The 20452-nt window shown below is 31.7% G+C and overlaps 2 protein-coding genes across 2 annotated transcripts; one reads left to right on the top strand and one right to left on the bottom strand.

The window, feature by feature from the left end:
• Positions 1 to 185: 185 nt before the first annotated feature.
• Positions 186 to 4794, bottom strand: LOC124538932 (ATP synthase subunit b, mitochondrial). Its single transcript, XM_047116204.1, has 5 exons — positions 4645 to 4794; positions 3901 to 4045; positions 3073 to 3271; positions 1449 to 1637; positions 186 to 418 (listed from the first exon to the last, which is right to left on the bottom strand). Exons 1-5 carry the CDS (start codon positions 4670 to 4672, stop codon positions 245 to 247), a joined length of 735 nt encoding a protein of 244 aa, XP_046972160.1. The 5' UTR covers positions 4673 to 4794; the 3' UTR covers positions 186 to 244.
• Positions 4795 to 4998: 204 nt separating this feature from the next.
• On the top strand, positions 4999 to 10556 carry LOC124538804 (small VCP/p97-interacting protein). The gene is made up of 4 exons (XM_047116009.1): positions 4999 to 5136; positions 5290 to 5501; positions 9450 to 9614; positions 10136 to 10556. The coding sequence occupies exons 2-4, from the start codon at positions 5442 to 5444 to the stop codon at positions 10148 to 10150; spliced, it is 240 nt and encodes a 79-aa protein (XP_046971965.1). The 5' UTR covers positions 4999 to 5136; positions 5290 to 5441; the 3' UTR covers positions 10151 to 10556.
• Positions 10557 to 20452: the final 9896 nt, after the last annotated feature.

The raw sequence follows: 20452 nt of genomic DNA, 5'->3' as shown, positions 1-20452 counted from the left end.
ATTCAGCCGAATTATATTGTTGTAGGTTTTTATCAGAAAAAATAATTTTTCATACACAGAAAATTACTCAATTAGTTACTTATAATATAATAGTTATAATTAAAGATCTAACTTGCATTATAAATAATGCTGTTACCAGACATAGAATATCAATGCGTATAGTTCTTTTAAATAAAACACCCATAAACTATGGTACGTTTGATTTCAGTTTATTAACAATATACAGATAATAAATAACTATATTTTAGTTCTTGGCGAGCGCCGCCAGGTCTGCGATGCAGCGGTCCATGGCTTGCTTCTCCTGGTCCGGGGTGATGGCCTTGGTCACGTTGGCTACGATCCAGTCAACCATGTTCTTTTGAGCGATACGGCGTTCCAGCAGGGTCTTCTCAAGTTGGAAGTCCAAGCGACGCTTGACCTGTTCACAAATATCTTCATTAATAAGAGACAAATACATAGATATTTGAACTTGCATTCTTATTGATAAAAAAAATAAAATAAAAAAATAAAATAAAATAAATAAATGTATTGACATGAAATGTTAACATAGTCGCAAAACATCCAGTGGTCCCGCACTAGGCAAGCCTGTCTTACAGGTACCATGTAGTTACAATTTCAAGTTATTAACAGGAGCTCGGACTATATTCTACGATCCCATATCTAATTATATAATAATACAGCATATATATAAGAAATAGAAAAATATTTAATACCCAAAAATATATATATATATATAAGATAGAACCAATACAGCTTCATTTATCAGCTTATAGTAATATTTAATGTTTGTTAAGCTTTTATCAGTAAACCTCGGAAGGGATTTAATATGAAAAGATTAATATTGAATTCTTAAAAAGGACACAGATTTTTCACATTTACCACCTGACAATCAACCCTTAAATAGTGAGCAAAGCCATGGGCAATAACAAGTGTATTGTATATGTAAATGCTACATTTAAAATGTTAAGTATCATTATCATATGTTATATGCATGTTTTGCAATTAATTCTGCCTCATGAGTCACTACATAGTGGCAAAGTTTCACGATATAGATTTACATAAAAATAGACAAAATATTATATTTTGACGACCTCCATGGTCGAGTGGTGTGTACACCGGTTTTCATGGGTACGCCACTCTGAGGTCCCGGGTTCGATTCCCGGCCGAGTCGATGTAGATTACCATTAGTTTTCTATGTTGTCTTGGGTCTGGGTGTTTGTGGTACCGTCGTTACTTCTGATTTCCATAACGCAAGTGCTTCAGCTACTTACATTGGGTTACATGTATGTGATGTTGTCTCGTATTTATTTATTATTATTATTTATTATTGTTTTAACAATTTGGCAGATAATTTTACAATACATTACTTGGTGACTGTATCAAGAGCAAGTTAAATAGTTAATGCTTAATATATATGACATATATATGTTATATCTTTGGGAACAGACCTCCTGGTACGCGGTGAGAGCTCGTTCTCTGTAAGCGGCCTCGAGTTGCAACAGAACATTCTCCTTCTTGGCTTGGATGAGCAGTTCCTGTCCCTGAGCCCTCCACTGAGCCTCCTTCTCTGCAGCGATGGCATCTTCAAGAGACTTTATAGTACTGAGACGACCCGCGTTCCAGCTGCTTTCTACATTCTGGAAAAATATAAATATACAATTAATGAAAAGTAAATATAATTGGATTTAGAAAAAAAATTGGTGCAAAATATTCTGCTCACTGATGTTAGCAGAATATTAGCATGGTAGAGAGGAGACCGATTACTGCTTATTATGATAATCATTATTATATAATGATTATTGTCATATACTATGTTTAAGAAAATCATTTGACTTGTATTTCGAATATTTATTTTTTGTATTTACCTGTTTATTTAATTAATATTTTAACAAAGACTAATTAATCTAATGATTAAATTATATCCCATATATATTATATAATAATTTAATTATAACAGGCCAGAAAAAGAAAACAAGAATTCTTAGTCTGAGTAAAATGCAAAATAATATTTAAAAAATATATCTTAAAAATTTCACTTTATATCAAAAATTTTGTAGTTCTCGTAAATACACATACCAAACTTAAACATGTGTAAAATAACCATTATAGCCACAATAATCTCTCACATTCAGCCTAGAACAAAAATCAATAGATAATCTAAAATTGGCCACTAAAAGCCTAGTTATTATACTTTGTTTTAGTAAAATCATTGCAGAAACTGAACAACTTGTAGAATTTTGGCTTAGGAGCTTATTTTGACTATAAGATAATGACTTTCAAAGTTTGATTCCTGATAGAATATTGCGAGTCAATAAAAATATTTGAAACTTTACCCTTTCTAAGTATCCTCAAATGGGTCAATGCTAAATTTCATAAAAATTCACTTTTTGCTTCACAGAAGTTCATTATTTCCATAAGTGTGAGAAGTTACAAAGTGCAACAAAGTTGTTGCAATGTATAATAAGAATGAATAATACAGAGATATGATTCTAATAAGAATTTAATAATGTTTTTGTTGAAATTTCTCTCAATTTTACAGATACAGAGAAGCAGAGAGAGAAAGAGCAATAGTACCATTTTTATGGTACTGCTGTTACATTGAGGTGTATTATGTAACATATAGATAGAACATATGTGCAACAATGTTTAACTGTTCAATTCTTCTTTTTTCTTTGTCTGACAAATGCCTGGTTATGGTATTAGACCACAATAGACACCTTTTGGCTCATGGAACGACAATATTAACCCAAGTCATGATGAAATTACATTAATATTGCTAGGCTATATACTCTTAAGATATAGCTTAAATTTAATTAATAAACAGTTATGTATAATTTTTGACAACCTCTGTGGTCGAGTAAGGTGTGCACCTGTTCATGGCTACACCACTTCGACGTGCTTGATTCGATTCCCGACCAAGTTAATGTAGAAAAAGTTAATTCGTTTTCTATGTTGTCTTGGGTCTGGGCGTTTGTGGTACAGTCGTTACTTTTAATTTTCCATAATGTATGTGATTTTGTCTTATAATTATTAAAAAATAAAAAAAATATATCAGTAATCAGTATCACTTACCTCAACTTCTTTGTCGAGGAACTCAGCAAGCTTGGGTCCCATCTTGGTGCTAGCGTAATAGATCATCACCAAGATGGAGAGACCGGTGTAGTACTCGTGTTCCATGACATATATTTCCTTGCTACACAAGTATGTTATGAGACCAACACCAAATGTGTAGGGACCAGTCACACCGGTCTTTGCGTGGAAGAATTGGAACCTGGAACGATCAATTTTTCCTTATTAATAAAAATTACGATTATGTTACTGAAACACTTCATATACAGTGTTCCTAACCAAATTGTACATAGAATAATAAAATTTAAAAGACAAAATAGTATGTTTGAAATGTCCTCAAAACAAGAACATAATGTTATGCAACAGGGCCTTAGTGTAACTCATTCAAAAATCATTATTAACATGTTATTCTTTTAATTTGGGTTGGCATATTTATTTTTAAGTTGACAATAAAACATTGTGATGAAACTAGCTTAACTCTGATATATAACTGCTACTTGTATATCCACTAATTTGCTTCAGAACAGGACAGTGGAATAAGGACTAAAACTTTATGGAAATCTACATATGTAATACTTTTATGTATAAAGCTGTTTATTTCTACAGTACTGACTTCTTTCAGAGTAACTATTTAATTCTTAAAAAATACTATACGGTATGATTTAAGTAGATTTATGAGGTCAAGATTTAAACAGTAACTATTTTTAATTCATATTTGTGTATATTTAACTTAATGTTAATATTTTTTAGTAACTAACTTTACATAGCTAATAGATGGTAAATTGAATTTAATGAAAATTTCATAATTTGATGAATTTTAAACATTCTCACCATTCTTCTGGAATGAAGCCAAGTCGCACTTTACCGGGCTCGCCTCTTACAGGCCGGGGGAAGTTCTTCTCATCCCGCACACCACTAACCTCAGTGGCTGATCCACGAGCGACAAGCGCTGTAGGAGTGGACTGACGGGCCGCGACTGAGGAATAATATTTAAAAAAAATTACTTATCATAATTTTGAGAAAAACTATCTTATTTCCTTTATTAGTTAATCTGTTACTTAAATTAATTAAAGTTTTTTAGATTTAAATAGAATTCCATATTTAAAAAGCTTACGTTCTCTATTCGTATAAAAAATATTTTAAAAAATCACTGACTGATTGCTGATTGCACTAATGTACATGATAAAGGCTTATATTTTAACATCCTAATATTCAAAATATTTAATGTTATGATGTAAATATTACTAAATTTCACTTCATGGAGATTTAAATCCTATTTATTACAATTTAATTCAATGAATACCAGAAGTATCAGCTGATCAAATTAATGTTAGGTTAATTTTTGATTGATAAAACTACATTCGATGTTACAGACCAACAACTTAAAATTTACTTTTATTCTAATTTTTGGGCCACATACCCTTACATTAAGATGTATCAATTAATTAAAAAAAAAATACATTTCATTCGGCGCTTGTCAAAAACGATTACATAAACCACCCTAACACAAGGTTATCATTTTGTTTCGATAAAAGTAATTAATACAACTAAGTATTCTTAGATAATTAAACATACCTGAACGCAAAGCTAAGCGTGAAAACATTTTTAAAACGTAATTTTTACCAAATCCAAAAATTTTCGACAGTCCCGCAGTAAAGTACTTTGCGTTAGTGATGTGACATATGTAATTTATTTTATCGACTATCGAAAAATCGATGCTACCGATGTTACCCGTACTATGTTTTAATAAAAAAAAAAATGTATGAGAATGTGACCCAAACTTTCTCAAAATAAACTTTAATCAGAAACATAATAAACCTGGAGCTTAAATGACATCCACAACAAATAATTTTAAAAATATTTTATAGCTTTAATTTCCTGACCTAGTTAATATTTCTTGGTTGGTAATATTTTAGTATTGATCGATAAGTTGAACTTTTTCATCGTACGTTGTTGTACGGCTGATACTTTGATCAAAGAATTTATATTACTCGATTCTTAAATTTTGAAGTATTTTATACTATATCAGCAATAATGGCAAACATTAATACAATTTGGATGAGAATGGTTAGTTTAACAATTGTATGACTGAATGTGGCGTAGTGCAGTCTGTAGTTATAGTGAATTACATAATTATCTTTTAAGATTTATTTTGCTGTTTATTTAAATAAATTCACTCGTGCATTTCCCATATAAATAAAATTGCGATTTTTTTTTCAGGATTTTAAATTAAATCAAAGCTTAAATAAAAAAAAATGTTGAACGTTTTATTGAATGTCAATGTTATTGTCAATAAAATACTGTGTTAGTTGATAAGACTGGAATGTGCAATTTTTTTGGCGAAATCAAGTTATAATTAAGTTTTCCTTAAAATGGGAATATTCACATCCTGCTGTAGACCCTCAGCAACGGACTTATTGACTCCAGATGCAGTAAGTTGAATGTTTGGATTATAATCCAATAATTATTTACAGAAAATCAATAATGATTGCCTGTTTTTTTCAATAATAGAGACGGGGTAGTACACAAACAAAAAACTATATTTCGTATAACAATTGACAGTAATAGTTACATAAATATATTCAAAATTAAATTTGATTTTCGGAGTATGAATTAGACTTATGAATAGTTTGATGGTTTTAACAAGTGCCTTATTTAAATAACGTGTTTGGCAATTGAAGGAATCTATAAAATCAGGTTTTTTTTGAAGTATGATGTAAAATTCTTAAATTACTGAATTGATTTCATATTATGTTAAAATTTATCTCAAAATACCCACTAGCAATGCTTATTAATTAAAAAAAAACACAATATCAAGAATTTAAAACATTCCACAGAAAAAAACCTTTTATAAACTGAAAACCAATAATAGTGTTAATAATAATGATACACAGGTTTCTCTAATAATGGAACTATTTAAATTGCCAGATATCACCAATAAATTTACACAATGACATTGTACATTCACTTTTTGAGTTTGATTAATAAGTAATCTATACTCCAGCCAAATTCGATGTGGAATGTTTAATAACAAAGCGTTGCTTAGTAACCAACATCAGGCAGATGCTCAAAACATTTTTAGAAATATGTACAACAATTATTTTTGATGTAAATAAAAATAAAAATTGATGATTAATAATAAAATATTTAAGACAAAGGACTAAGAGCATTCTTGGTTATAATACTTATGATCATCTGGAATAATGTAGATCTCAAAAATAATACCTCCAATTTTAAAATGATATCAGTCGCGAATTGTAAGCAAAGCTACCAACAAAACAAACGTAATGGCGGGCGTATAATGCAACAACATTACGTAGTTACGTTTCGTTTAACTTTATTTGCGTTAAAAAAATATTTTTTTGAATTAATTAAAATGTAACCGCAATAAAATTTCATAAATTTTATGTGATATATATATTAGAAGAAATTCTAAATATATGTGGTTGAAACAGAGATTATAGTGCTATATTTATGCTAGCCAAAACAAGATGTCTTTTTATTAATCTGTGTGTAATGAAACGTTGTGTGCAATGTTAACATTCTTAACCTGATGTGGTTACACTACCATTATAATATGACCTAAAATATACACCACCAATTATAAAGAGGCTGTATCGCTATTATATACCTTCCTAAATCTGCCAATTGCTTAAATAACACTCCAAATGTTACAAACCTGCGATTTCTTTACGTCAGTATTAAAATATAGGGTTGTTAGTTTTGTAGTAATATTATTGTGGTAATTAAAGATTTTTAAACTTTAATTTTAAGCTAATTTTCATATGAATTATGTATTGACCGGCTAAATAAAATTTTTGGATTCTGTATTAAATTATTTTTTTTGTGTTTAAACAGGAAATTGTGTTATAATGAATATAGTTGTAATTATAATAATAATTATTTTTTATTAAGAGTGTATCAACCCTAATTATGATGACACATGGTTTGTTTACTAAAATTCCAGATCGAATGTGGCTGTAGTATAGTACATTATTTGATCATAACGATGATCGTAATCTAAAAAGTTAGCATTGCTCTCAGCTTCTTCTGGTTTGTTATATGCACTGCACTTATACAGATATGACAAAAACAAGAGATCTGAGCATAACACAATGCCGTTTTTAGTCAAATCAAAACACAATGCACTTGGAGATAAAGTGTATTTTCATATAACATGACACTGTCTTTATGTCTTATTAGATATATTTGAACATCATTATATGTGATCTTATGAGTATTACCACAATACACTATATTTGAAGATGGAGTGAATTGTAATAGTAATCATCAGAAGATCATAAGAACTTTTTTCTAAACCACATTTAATCGAAAAAATATTTTACTTAATATCACCAATCCATAAACAATATAACTGTTGTTATTATTTGTCATTTTTCATTTTAACTCTATGTACAAAAGCTGCTTCAGACTTTGCACACTGCTTTACTGTACTGTATAATATTTTTGCATGTGTGTGTGTATAAGTATTTTAATTATTAAGTAGGTGATTGTGTGAGGATGTTATGATGATTAAATAATCCTGTTGGTTCTAAATTATGATGATAAAGTCCAATCTGACAGATTTCAGCCGCAGCGGCTAATTTTATGAAGACCAGCCTACTATGCAGGACATATTACTGCACAAATGCATCCCCAAAAATACTCTTGTAATCCAACAGGGATGTTTTTTGAACTTTCAGATTCCATCAGCAATAAGTATTTTTTGTCAGAAAAACTGAATAATATATCTATATACCTCATTTATTTCATATCTATCTAATGAATCAATGAGGCAGTTGTTTTTATTCTTATTTATAAATTTAATTGCTTTGAATCCTTGTACTTTTCTTATACTTGTTAATTACTAATAATCATTAATTTAACTTGGAAATCCAATGAATCTAAAAATCTTTAAAATTGATATTTTTGAGAAATTAAAATTTAATCTTAATAGTAATTAATTTTTCTTGGTAGTTATATGCATGCATATTTGTGTAGGTACCATCTACCACCAAATAGATACAATACTCAGTGCCGGTGTCTATGGGCAGTGTTGAACATTTACCATAAGACCCATTTGCTCATCTGCCTACCTATATACTAACAAAAAAACTCAACAACAATATCCTATTGAGTATTTACGAGCAGCATTCCATGATTCAAAACAATAATGATCAATTCTTTGGAGTCAGAATGTTTACATTAACATATTATGTTTTATACTTACTTTAAATGATACCATTTAATTGCGAGCTTTTATTTAAATTTACCCATTGTATGTGTGAGTTTAACAACTTAATTTGATGATTTCCTACTAATCACCTGAGTAATGATTTTGCAAATGTGTTGAGCGTTGACAATACAATCTAGTACACTTCCAAAATATTATTTGTTTTTAATACTACCACAGACTCTTGTAGAATATGATTATTTCTAAATAGGTGTAGAATATTTAAATAAAACTAGTTATTACGGATTTTAATCTAAACGGGCAGACAGTCTACAGTCTACCCGTGACCACGAATGCTGTAAAGTGCTCGAAACGTCGGGATGTCCAAAATAATAAATATATGCGATTAAAATCCGTAATAACTAGTTTTATTTAAATGTGTAATAATCGCGAAAATTTAAGACAACATTAGGTGTAGAATATTTACAGCATTGTAGGTGATTGGGACATCAGGCAACACTGGATCACTCATTTAAATGCAATTGACTCTAGAATAGGTGATTAGTTGTTAGTTTCAACCAAGCCTGTTTTGCAAACAGCCCTACGAAACCATAATAACCCGACTAAAATGGTTGTATATTATATCTCCTAGTTTATTTATTTTATTCCATGACCTACTATAATTGGTTGTTATTCATTGTTTGGATAGTTTTGTTATTTAAATTTCGAATTTGTATTTTATAAAATCAAGTGCACAGAAAACGCTACCTCCAAGAAAATTAGTATATACTTTAGTGTACAAGGTTTATTTGGTAATATTTTGCACACTGAGAATTTATGGGTTTTGGTGACCAGTTACCAGGTGGTATATAAAAATAATATAAAAAGTGCCTCCAAACAGTAAGTGGTACTTAACTTTATTTGTTATTTATTTATTTAACTCTTTATTGCACACCAAATATACATAAATACATAAAATATATTTTCATACAAACGAAATTGGCCAAGTAAAAGGCGGTCTTATGGCTTATAAGCCATTTCTTCCAGACAACCTTCGGGTTAGAAGGATAATGCGTATGAAAGACGGTAATATGGTGGTGCAGTAAAACCTTTATTTATGAACCGAGGTGGTAGATATTATATTCCATGCTTTATGGATAGGTCCAGTTTGTTTTTAGTTTCAATTCCATTTTCCGTTTGCTTTCAGGAGACCAGGCGCAGGCAGCAGATGGAAGCGGCTGAGAAGCGCCGCGCCGAGGAGGCGGCCCGTGGGGTCAAGGATCCAGAGAAGGTGAGACGCATGCAGCTTCGAGCTGAGGAGATGGAGAGGAGGGAGCAGGAGCTCCGTAAAGAGGGGGGAGCGAATTTAAAGGTAAATTTAATTATTTTTTTTTATTAGTAACTTGATTTAAATTTATGTTTGGCTTCATTACTGTGAGTCGAGATGGCCCAGTGGTTAGAACGCGTGCATCTTAACCGATGATGGCGGGTTCAAACCCAGGCAAGCACCGCTGATTCATGTGCTTAATTTGTCTTTATAATTCATCTCGTGCTCAGCGGTGAAGGAAAACATCGTGAGGAAACTTGCATGTGTCTAATTTCATCGAAATTCTGCCACATGTGCATTCCACCAACCCGCATTAGAACAGCGTGGTGGAATATGTTCCAAACCTTCTCCTCAAAGGGAGAGGAGGCCTTTAGCCCAGCAGTGGGAATTTACAGGCTGTTGTTGTTGTTCATTACTGTACTAGGCTTTATTGTATTTGATGAATGTTCTAAAATGCTGATACATACCGAGGCTGTCGGAAATACAATAGACTGATGAACTATGAACACTTGTATATTAAAAAAATAATAATAGTTGATAATTAGTTGATTTTTTTTTTATTTCAGTGGACAGCCGACTGAGAAAAGGAGCAAGGTGGAAGCAGCGATGCTCCCGCCAACAAATACAAGTACAAGAATTGATTTCTTAGAACACACTCGATTCTTTTTACGTTGCTTTACATCTTACATAATAAGGTCTCAATTTTTGTCTTAAGTGCGCACTCTTTATTCTCAAAGCAGCTATAGTAGTCTCTTTATTGTGCTATTTATAATCTGTTTTATTTATATTGTCGTTGTTTTAATTCATACTTGATATGTTTGGTGCGTATTTAAATTAGTTACGTTATTTTAGTTGTAAATGTGTAAATGCGAAAGTTATTTCCGATCTCTGAGAAAATGCGTTTCAGACGATGTCACTTGCAATTAGCAGCAATATATGATAGTTAAAAGCTGTGGCACTATACTAACCTACAAGTAAATTTATGATTATAATATTGAAATAATAATATATATTTTTTTAAGCTATTATGTTTGTTTGTTGTGACAGTTGACATATGTCAAAAACGCATTAACTCAACGATCGAACTTCAGTAGCGTGTGTTTTTAAAATGTACTATTCAATTTTCAAGTAAAACACGCCTAAATCGTGATTCGAATTATAAAGATTTTGTACAAAGAGTAAACAAAAATTCATAATTGAAACTATTTTCAATACATGAAACATATATTTTTTTAATTTAAAAGTGAGGTTATGTTGACATTTCTGTTTACGATTTGTACAAATTGTCAAAAATTTTCCGTTAAAATAAAACGGTGTCTAAATCACGTTATAAATGTTAAACAATAATTTGTGTTTAACATTTATATTTTTATGTGTGTCAATGTTGTGTTTTGAAATTGTAACGTCGAAAGCTTACATCGTTAGAATTTCGACAATTTATATTCCTTCGTATTAAATAATCGTTTCGGAACGGAATATTATATGTTTGCCGCTCTGAAGTCAGTCTTATCCGACGCGCATTTTTACGCGTCAATAAAACTTATTAATAAAACAATAATAAACTTTAAGTAAACAGTTCAGAAACTAAAACAAATTTCAAATAAATTCTTACTTATAATATTGAAATATATATTATACACACCCACTCAGCTGTATAGCTGCTGTAACTTTCGATATCCTCATATCAAAAATTACATATTGTGATGGCATTTGCCTTACTCGAAATAATTAACTAATATATAGTTAATACATTATACTATTTTCTTCAACATCAGAGCGGCGACATTAATATCTACTGTACGTCATTAAATGTTCTGTAGTATAGGCATGTGTTCGATACATCGAAACACATCTAACATCGGATATCGTCGTCAGATGTCACCGAGTAACCTTTATCACAACATCTAAAAACTATGAATATCGTTTTAAAATACGTCAAAGTATCCAAAGTACGATAACTCATGATATATTCGCCCTATCTCTCTTTGATTTTACCCATCTGCGAGAAAGAGATGAAGCGAATGTTAAATCGATTTCGATGTCACATTTGTTTCATATTTTTCTCGCATATCGTAACGTTGTACGTTAAGTTAGACAAGGACAGGGCGACATCTGGAATTGGATGTCAATAATGATATGTGATCCAAATATCCGTTACACATCTGATGTCACAATAATTGGATAACGCCAGTGGCGGATTTACCAATCGGCTAAGTAGGCTGGAGCCTAGGACAGCAGATTTAGAGGGGCGGAAAATTTAGCCCAAATTTGTTATTATCTTACAGGAATTTAAAAAAAAAGAACTTGTAATTATATATATACACATTACGTCCGTAATCCGTATACTCGTCACTACATAGCGGGTTCGAAAAATAATCTAGTAACTGACAGAAATATCACCTAGTTTTTTAATCATACTAGTAACGGGAAAAAACCGATGTAATGAGGACGATAGAACACAAATCATAAATGTTGCTAAAAAAAGTAGGGGCGGGAAAAAATTAATAGCCTACTAGTGGTAGATTTGTAAATCCGCCACTGGATATCGCCCATGCCTACTGTAGTATTATTAAATACAGGGATTGTTTGATATAATCAAGAATTTAGATCATTTTAACGCCTTCACAAGGTATTGGATTTCAAAATAAACAAAAACAGGGCCAACTATACCGAATTCGATTGAACAAGGTACTCCTTATGATGCATTCTATATCTTCTAAGTAATTAAATGTATATTTAAGTATAAATATTCATTTCAGTCACTTAATACATAAAAACTTTTTTAACATAAAAAATATTTTTGCTAAAGCTAAAATAAATGTATTGGGTTTTATTTTTTGTAATAAACCCAATGATATATGTAAAATCACTGGCAATCTTTGAAAGATTTATCTTGAGAAAAAATTAAATATATAATTTTTTTAATGTACTTGTATTGTGTATCAATGCCACCAACAAATATTAAAAAAAAAAGATGTCAAAGTTCTTTTTGGTATTTACTTATTAACAAATCTTGCTTACATTTGTTAACCAGAATTATGGATGTTTTCTTAATTAATATTACACTATTGCATATAAATGTTTTATTAAACGACCTATGTCGTTGTTCTAAATTTAAAAGTGTATTATTGAAAATTGCCAGTATTAAATATTGTATTCTACTTTAAAAAAAGGCATATTATATAAAAAAAAATACAGATTAAAAAATCGCGTATCAATGACTTATAGACTGGCACATTTATAATTGTAAGAATATTTGTTTTACAGTAATTTGATTATTAAATATAGGATTTTTTTAGATATGATTGTTTTGTCTGTTATAATAATATATAAATAAATTATTCATTATAAAATATATATATAGTATGTTACACGTTTTTAATGTCATATGTTATTGATGTTTATTGAAATAAGATATATTATTCGGTGTCTTGAAATGTATAGAGATTTTTAATTAAGATATTTAAACTAATGTATTAGGCTTGTTACACACTGTTTCTGTATTTCCCTCAATATTGGACCTTCTTGTGTTAAATAAAAAAAAAAGTGTGGCCTAAGCACTTAAACCGTTATTAATTTGTGTATTTTTTGAAATTAGAACACGTTCGAATTTAAAGTTTGAATAATTTATTCTGTGTTATTTTCTTAGCCGTACAATTTGTTTTATAAAGAAATCGACCAACTTCTTAAGACTTGCCTAACTATAAAACTCATTGACTGTTCTATACTGTATATTTGGTAAATGTGTATTATAAGCTATATTTTATTACACAAATATTATTGTAGATCATATATAGTAGATGTTTAAATGAATTATAAATAAAATGTTATTTGGTGTGTAATGTGTTTTTTTTTTATATTGAGCAAATGGTTTCCTTATGGTAACTGGTTACACAGCCAGGTCCGTCTTAACTTAGAGAAAATCACGGACCATAGTCAAGGCTGCATACATACGTCGATGTATATTTTGCGAGGCCCTTTTTTTTCGACGACAAAGGCACGTACATTACTCTGTTCCCAATGTAATTTTTTGGATGTGCTCTACTTTTTCAAATTAATTTTCGGGTGTGAGCCACGGGGCCCTTTACATCGCGAGGCTGAGGGCCATCACACCGACACTGCACCCTAGAAAGCCCTAAAAATGTTTTGGTGGAATATGTAGAAGACTGCTTACACATGGGCGCTTGTAATGCTTTAGGCGGCTCCACGCCTTAGACCTTGGTACTGTAATAAATATCAGCTGTTCTTACATCTATAACTACGTACTAATAAAGTAGGAACTAAGATATTATGGCTTAACAACTTTAGAACCATATTTAATTACAACGAAACTTTTACAAATAATATATATATTTGTTATTTTTAAGCGTATAAACACCGTGCAGAAACAATAGAGGGCGTTATAATCCCGACAGTAGAGACACCGTGCGAGTAAAAAAAGAAACTTTCCAGACACATTGGTGGCAGGCTGGCAGCTGTCAAGTCTGTAAATATGATTTTACAATGATCAAAATTATAAAACATGGTTTTTTACCAATTAACAAAGATCGTCAATATTAAATAATATTAAATTGTAGGTACATACGAGGGGTGTTGAGGATTTTCGGATTTTCTGTTGCCAATTAAGTGGGCGCTGCAGATGGTGGTATTTTTAGATGGGAACCAGTTATTTGGATGTCTACTAAAAGAAACAACGGTTATAGGTTAGATTCAACGATCGACGAAAATTAAACTGTCTTCCATAACAGTCACCCACAAAATTGGTGATTTTTATATAAATAAAATCAAATAGTACTTTTTAAATACTTGAAGGTATGCTTACGTATGTTTTATAACTGCATTTATCCATTTCACTCTTTTATCCCTAAGCCATGGCATGTGAGTACTATTAGTAGGGAAATAGTAAAATTTTACACCCTTGCAGTTGTTTTTGGATGTATTACGGCATCCAGAAATACAACAATACATTTCGATAGTTAAAATTATCAAAAATTAACACGATAATTCAGAAATATTTTCCGTTGTTTGACAGTAGAATTTCTGAAATTGAGGGTAAAAGTTTTGAATATGAGTCACGAGATGGCAGAGTCATCGCTACGCACGGTGCCTATAACTAATTAAAGGCCACGGACGTTTATCATATAATGTGATTATTATTATTTTTTAAATATTGTTAGTATACTAACGACCTGCCCTGGCTTCGCACAGTTGCAATGCTGATATTAAATATACTGCAGATTGTCTTACAATATATTAAATAAATATTGTGCGTGTATTATACATATAAACCTTCCCCTCGAATCAATCTATGTATTAAAAGAAATTGCATCAAAATCCGTTGCGTAATTTTAAAGATCTAAGCATACATAGGGGCAGACGGCGTGTTTTGTACTATGTAAAGATGTTTATATTAATAAAAAAGCAAATACATAAAGAAACACTTTTATTTTTTTACGACGATTATAAGCAATCATTCGATTATGACGATGTCTCGACCTAATTAATATCTCGATTAAACTGTAATTAAATATTTGTAATTATCCGTCATAATGAGACACGGAGGCTCTATCTGGAAAGTTTTGAGATGCAATTAAATAATTCTCGTAATGTCTATTCCTAAGCGGGTTAAACATTTTAATCGATTTGAAAAGAAAGCGAATATTCTTTCGGTTTTACTAATTCTCGTCTTTGTTACTTCAAAACTCCGATATTTATCAACCGATTTGGACTTTGTTGTTTAGGATACACATACAATTTTATATTATTGCAAAATTTGCAAAAAAACTATTTTTGTTGTTGTTTTTGTTGTATGAAGGAGACCTTTTATATTTTTAATGTAATTTGGGTATGTATATCCGTGGTTTACTATTGAATGAATCCGTTGGCGACTGCTAGTTTTTATTGAACGTAATAAAGCGTAAATAAAGCGTAACGTAAAATACATATAAATAAATATATTACAACATCCGTAAAGTATGTTAATTTATCAATAAGTTCAGTGGATGAGTCAAGTGGATCTAAATAATAGCAGATTCGCATTCGTTAATTACATTTCAAGTACTTTTCTACATTGTATAATAAATAAATATGAGACAACATCACATACATTACTCTGATCCCAATGTAAGTAGCTGGAGCACTTGTGTTATGGAAATCAGAAGTAACGACGGTACCACAAACACCCAGACCCAAGACAACATAGAAAACTAATGGTAATCTACATCGACTCGGCCGGGAATCGAACCCGGGACCTCAGAGTGGCGTATCCATGAAAACCGGTGTACACATCACTCGACCATGGAGGTCGTCAAACAAAGTTGCTTCTTGCTCTGTATGCTTAGATCTTGTAAACTATGAAACGGATTTAATTGCGGTTTTCATCAATAAACGACGATTTAATAGGAAGCTTTACATGTATAATGCATGGATATTATAATACAGCTAACAATTTCATCGTAGCTAGAAAAAAACATATTTTCACTTTTCATTTCGTTCTGAAATATCAATTTGTATAATTAATGCCTTAATTGTAGTACAATACCGGTCGAGTGGCTAGTAATTAATGATTTGTGTTAATTAGGGTATTCGATAGCATGAACATCGTGAGGAAACTTGGATTTTGGATGAAATTGTGACAGGCGAAGCCGCAATAAACTAGCGTGGTAGAATACTTCGCTATTATATATAAATAAATATTAGACAACATCACATACATTACTCTGATCCCAATGTAAGTAGCTAAAGCACTTGTGTTATGGAATATTAAAAGTAAGTACCATAAACTCAAAGACCCAAGACTACTTTAGATGCGTTTTGAATACTTACATAGGTATACATCGGGAATCGAACCGGGGACTCTAGAGCGGCGTACCCATGTAAACCGATGTACACACTTCACGACCACGGAGGTCGTATATATCCGTGGTGAGACATTATTGAAGGCATGTCATAAATATGGTTAAATATCTTTATGATATTGAATATAGAAAAACAAAAAAAAAAACCGTTTATTTCGCCCGTTCTTCTCAGAGTATTTTCTTTTCCGAAACGGTGGTAGAGTTTAATTTGACCATCAATAAGTAAGTGTAATTCTTCTATATTGAATAAAGAAATTTTATATAATGTGATTTGAAAATATTTATATATTACACTATATTTATGTATTACAATTATATGTATTTCAATACTCAATCAATAATGCTTATTGTCAAGAATACGATACAAAATATTAGCAATTAATGACAATGTGCTACTATTATTAAGCTTAATTGATGTAAACTATACCAGTAATTACTTTGAGACGGCATAATCTATAAGCATGTTAAATTTTTACTGATTTTACACGTCGGCATTCGATAACAATTTCGCATTACATATTTGGAAGCGAATATTTGTCGCGCACGAGATAATTTAGACGTATATTCGATATAAACGCCGTAATTAGCCGAACTATTCGAAAAGCGTCCGAGCTATGTGCTGGCACGCACATTTAAGATACCAAGATTGGTGTTTTTTTTAACATCTACCAACAAGAACAGAATTAAACTGGATAAATGAGCTACGTCATTATACAGATAGTTTTTGCGTCTGGCAACACTCATTACACCATTTCCTCCCGCGCTTTCTTGAAGAAAATTAAAGAGTTGCCGCATTAATTCTATCCGTATGTCGCAATGTTTTTGCGTCGGTTAGCCGGCGTTATGGCGGGATCGTTCCGTTTTTGCCGCGGACTGAGTTGCGACGTCGCTCGCCGCTTCCCAGACTCCGGTCGCGCAAAAAGCGATCGTGCCGCGAACGCGGGAATCTACGCAAAAACATAACACCGCACGATAACTGGAGACGTCGATGAAATACTAAGAGTTCCTTTTGTTATTTTTTACGAGTTTCAAGCGCGATTTGCATCGGCCGCCTCCGCCATATTTAGTTTTTCCACATTCGAATTTCGAAATGATAACGCGTTCCGAAAACTGTCCGGTAAGAAAGATAATATTGAAAGTCTTTCTCGGAATGGCGATTTATTAGCGATGGAATTTTTTAACGGCTCTGACACTTTGACGCGGTCGAAACAAAAATGTCTCCTCCTCAATTATTATTGTCATTTTCTCACTAATTAGACTTGTTTATAATTAATAAAACGATTTAACGAATAAAAATAGTAAATTTCTTAATCATTGAAGAATGTTATTAATCCTTTACACGTGTTCAATTAAATAAACATCAATTAAATATGCTTAGATGGTTAAGTTGATAGAATATTTAATTAAAACATTTTATATTTGTTTTTCGATTATTACAGATACAAGGACTTATCTTGTGTCCGTTGTAGATTCATATATTATAGGAAAGGAATATATATAAAGGAATTATCATAATGTTTCAAATGCATGTTCTTGTATCCGAGCTTGCATAATGTGGGCTTACAAAGTGCTCCTCTAAAATTTCAGTTTCTGGGTGCCCCTGGCTACGCCGCAACTGTTGTAATGATTCAACATTGAGATGCATTGTCACATGTCATTACTCGATCCTGTTATGCGGTGAGTTCCAGTGTCATACAGAATAGCTTAGCTACGTCATCGCCGTGACGTCACACAATCCACATGTAACGTCAGATTTGCTGTATGTACAAGCGCGGCTACAATTGCCAAGATACTATGTACACATTAAACTGACTCTTCTCCCTTTGCGGAGATGGCTTGGAGTATCACACTGTTCCAATGCGGGTTGGTTAATACACATGCGTAATACACATGCAGGTTTCCTCACGATATTTTCCTTCACGAGATGAATTATAAACACAAATTAAGCACATGAATGTTCAGTGGTGCTTGCCTGGGTTTGAACCCGCGATCATCGGTTAAAATGCACGCGCTCAAACCACTGGCCCATCTCGGCTCATAATATGTGTTTATACACAGTAGACAAGCGGCTACAATTGCCAAGATCATATATAAACAGTTATAAAGACACAATTTTTAGTTGTTTCATATTGCTCATTTGTGTATGAAAATACCCTCGTAATTCGATGGAGTGTAAATCCGATACTGGGAAAGTTCAAGCGTACCAACCGCTAGGTATAACCATTGACAATTTATTTTTTTATTTTTATTTTGGCTTTTTCTCGTGCCAAGAGGGCACATATTTTTTCGCCAATGTCATTGTCAATTTAATAATAGTGCTATAAGATATTATCAGAGAAACAAAATGAAGAAAAACGAATTCTGTTTTTATATGTGCAATACTAAGAATAGAAATTTAAAAACGCGATGTTTAAGATGAGATTACAAGTAAAAGTTCTTTTTTCGTTTCGAGCTAAATTATAATTAACAAAAACTTTCAAAATGTACATTTAATGGGAATTATGTAAATGTAACGAAAGAGTAAAATTAAATCTTTGCCCTATCAATAAAAAAAAAATCTGTAGTCCAATTCGATTTCCTTATTCAAACTATGTTAAAAATAACAATTAGAATGCATTCTTAATTCAAGTATAATTCTTTTAAATGCTAATTAGATTAATCCTGATGAATATTAAATATGTAAGTGACTTTATTTCTTTATTAAGCTTTCACGTCCGGATATCGTCATGAAATTCCGTATAAATTTCAGGGCTAACTGCTACACGCGCGCTCTAAGCAAATAGCGGAAACAGTTCTGATTAAAAATTGAAACGTCAAACCACTTTCCAATAAGAAATATTTTTACACGGAACACTAAATCCGGATTGGCACAGGTGAAAGGGTTTAGGTTATGAAGACAAAGTGCCACACGCCCTGTACAGGTTATCTTCGATTAGTATTGAAAATACGATGCTTGCGCCTGCGCATAGGCGAGGCCGATCGTGAGAAAATACTCATTCGAGAGTGTGTTACTATTAGTTACGGGCTATGAGAACCGCGTTTCTTAGCTTTGGAATATAATGATCATTTATTTATTTAAAAATGAAAACGTAATATGACAATTATTTATACTTACCTAATTATACCTCATAATTTATTTATCGAGAAATTTCTGTAATTTTTCAACATATATCGCTATCTATAATAATATTATAAACGCGAAAGTAACTCTGTCTGTCTGTAGCTCTTTCTGAGCATCGTAGAGATGCAGTATTAAAACAACACATGTACCAAGAGCAATCAGACACAAAGAAACTTCCTACAATTAAAAATATTTATTAGTTTCGGAGATTACCCCTACTAACACATAAAGGCCACTGTCGTCTATCAGGAGTCGTCTATCGTTTATATAGTGGATTTATAAAGCTATAAGTTTTATAAATCTAGCTTATTGTGGAATAGTTAACGCCATTATATAAATATGTTAATTATGTATTTTTTTGCAATTCGAATTATTTCGCGTTGGTGGAATGGACATGTGGCAGAATTAATAATCGATGAAATTTGTCACATGCAGGTTTCCTCACGATGTTTTCCTTCAACGCCGAGCACGAGATGAATTATAAACACAATTAAACACGTATATATAGAAGTGCTTGCCTGGGTTTGAATCCGAAATCAACGGTTAAGATGCACGCGTTCTAACCAAGTACATAGGTAATATTGGTTTATTTTAAATAATGCAGCTCCCAGACTAGCGCGTTTAATGGCCGAAGTTTTTCTGTAAATAATATGAAAGACAGTTAAGGTAGGTTTGGTTTTTCCTTGAGCCGGTGAAAGGTTGTCTGAGGCTAGCTGTTAGCTGGAAATATGTCGATATGATGATCAACTAACGGCCACTCGTACTGTGGGAACATAGCTTTTTGTGGAAACCGCGGGAAAAACTTTACGTTCGGAGTTAATGATGAAAAAAAAAAACGTGTTGTCTATGCTGAGTTATAAAAATATTGTTTTCTGTTTTATGGTTCGATCTTATATTGTTAATGT

Source organism: Vanessa cardui, chromosome 21 (assembly GCF_905220365.1).
Source record: "Vanessa cardui chromosome 21, ilVanCard2.1, whole genome shotgun sequence".
Lineage (NCBI taxonomy): Eukaryota > Metazoa > Arthropoda > Insecta > Lepidoptera > Nymphalidae > Vanessa > Vanessa cardui.
The sequence above is the reverse complement of the archived record's forward strand: the minus strand, read 5'-3'. Positions and strand labels throughout refer to the sequence as shown.

Coding starts and splice junctions, on each gene's coding strand:
- LOC124538932 (XM_047116204.1), bottom strand. CDS start 4,672: ATGTTTTCACGCTTAGCTTTGCGTTCAG. Junction 4,046..4,644: donor ACGCTTAGCTTTGCGTTCAG/GTATGTTTAATT, acceptor ATTATTCCTCAG/TCGCGGCCCGTCAGTCCACT. Junction 3,272..3,900: donor GGCTTCATTCCAGAAGAATG/GTGAGAATGTTT, acceptor TGATCGTTCCAG/GTTCCAATTCTTCCACGCAA.
- LOC124538804 (XM_047116009.1), top strand. CDS start 5,442: ATGGGAATATTCACATCCTGCTGTAGACCCTCAGCAACGGACTTATTG. Junction 5,502..9,449: donor ACTTATTGACTCCAGATGCA/GTAAGTTGAATG, acceptor GTTTGCTTTCAG/GAGACCAGGCGCAGGCAGCA.